Consider the following 1,736-nt stretch of genomic DNA (forward strand, 5'->3'; position numbering starts at 1 on the left):
GAAACACCCTCAGAAACACACTCAGAAACACAATCAGAAACACCCACCCACCCACCTGAAGTACAGAGCTCAATTCTCTTAATAGCTATTTCCAGTGGAGTGTATTAGCGGAATCATGGCATGTGGTACTTCTGCTGATGATGGTTTAGTCATACACACACACACACACACACACACACACACACACACACACACACGCACACACACACACACACTTTGCCTTTTGTTCGGTGAATGGAGAGAAGGACAAAACTCCGTAAACACCAATCACACTGGACATACCAGCACCAATCACATGCAGGGGACACACACACACGTTTGCATTTGTAGATCCATACCGGTATAATGTTTTTTCCCGATATATTGCCTAGCCCTAGTCCAGAGGTTTGGTATGGCCACTCTCTCTTGTGCCTCTGAAATCCTCTGTGATTAATTAACCAGCCTGTTTTTCGCAAATACACAGTGTGGTAAAAAAAAAATAACATTCTGTTAACAAAACAACTTACTTGTACACAATTTATAAACAATTCATAAACCATTACCGTAATAAAAATGTATGGACATATTCTTGTGAGATCCTGCTTTGGCCAGTTACTGTGGGAACACAAGGCAAACTGCATGCACATTTTACATTGTAGTCATTTAGCAGATTCTCTTATCCAGAGCGACTTACAGTCAGTACATTCATCTTCAGATAGCTGGGTGGGACAACCACATATCACAGTCATAGTCAGTACATTCATCTTAAGATTGCTAGGTGGGACAACCACATATCACAGTCATAATCAGTACATTCATCTTCAGATAGCTGGGTGGGACAACCACATATCACAGTCATAGTCAGTACATTCATCTTCAGATAGCTAGGTGGGACAACCACATATCTCAGTCATAATCAGTACATTCATCTTCAGATAGCTAGGTGGGACAACCACATATTACAATCATAGTTAGTGTCACGTCCTGACCATAGTAAGCTGTTATTTTCTATGGTAGAGTAGGTCAGGGCGTGACAGTTTTTTTTCTAGTTTAGATTTTCTATGTTGTTATGTTCTAGTTTTGTATTTCTATGTTGGGTTTTGTTTGGGATGATCTCCAATTAGAGGCAGCTGGTCATCGTTGTCTCTAATTGGAGATCATACTTATGTAGGTGTTTTTCACACCTGGGTTTGTGGGAGATTGTTTTGAGTACGTGAATGTTAACTCTTCGTCACGGTTTGTTGTTTTTGTTTATTAGTTCTATAAAATATGTGGAACGATAATCACGTTGCACTTTGGTCCGCTCCTTCATCATACGACAACCGTGACAGTTAGTATATTAGTCCTATATAATGTAGTTGTCAGCAAAGTCAGTGCTAGAAAAAAATGAAGTGTAAGTATTAGTACAAGAAATACAAGGTTGTTGTTTTTTGTTTTTGCACTAGACTTCACTAGATATTTGATTGGTTAGTCAGTCAGTCTTGTTGTGGGGTGGAACTGGCGATGGCAGCCAGTGATCTACCATTGAAGTGTCAGGTCTGATTTGATTCAGGTCTGATTTGCTTCAGTGGATGTTCTGTGATTTTTTTTTTTGTCTGCTGGGCAGGTGAACTGAACTGACTGACACCCCTGTGTTAATGAGACAGCAGAGAAAGAGGCTGCATCCCAAAGTGCTCCCTATTCCCTATACACTAGAGTGCGCTACTTTTGACCAGGGCTGATAGGGATCTGGTCAAAAGTAGTGCACTATGTAGGGA

The 1,736-nt window shown here is 40.7% G+C and overlaps 1 protein-coding gene across 1 annotated transcript in view; it reads left to right on the top strand.

Annotated features, from left to right (window-relative positions):
* The window catches only part of LOC123731425 (histidine-rich glycoprotein-like), an 18,575-nt gene extending 18,493 nt beyond the window's left edge, over positions 1 to 82 (top strand). The window contains exon 3 of the mRNA XM_045710003.1: positions 1 to 82. This exon is cut by the window's left edge and continues 1,046 nt beyond it. Within this exon, the coding sequence (XP_045565959.1) occupies positions 1 to 82 (82 nt within the window).
* Positions 83 to 1,736: the final 1,654 nt, after the last annotated feature.

The sequence above is a fragment of the Salmo salar genome, chromosome ssa28, assembly GCF_905237065.1.
Source record: "Salmo salar chromosome ssa28, Ssal_v3.1, whole genome shotgun sequence".
Classification (NCBI taxonomy): domain Eukaryota; kingdom Metazoa; phylum Chordata; class Actinopteri; order Salmoniformes; family Salmonidae; genus Salmo; species Salmo salar.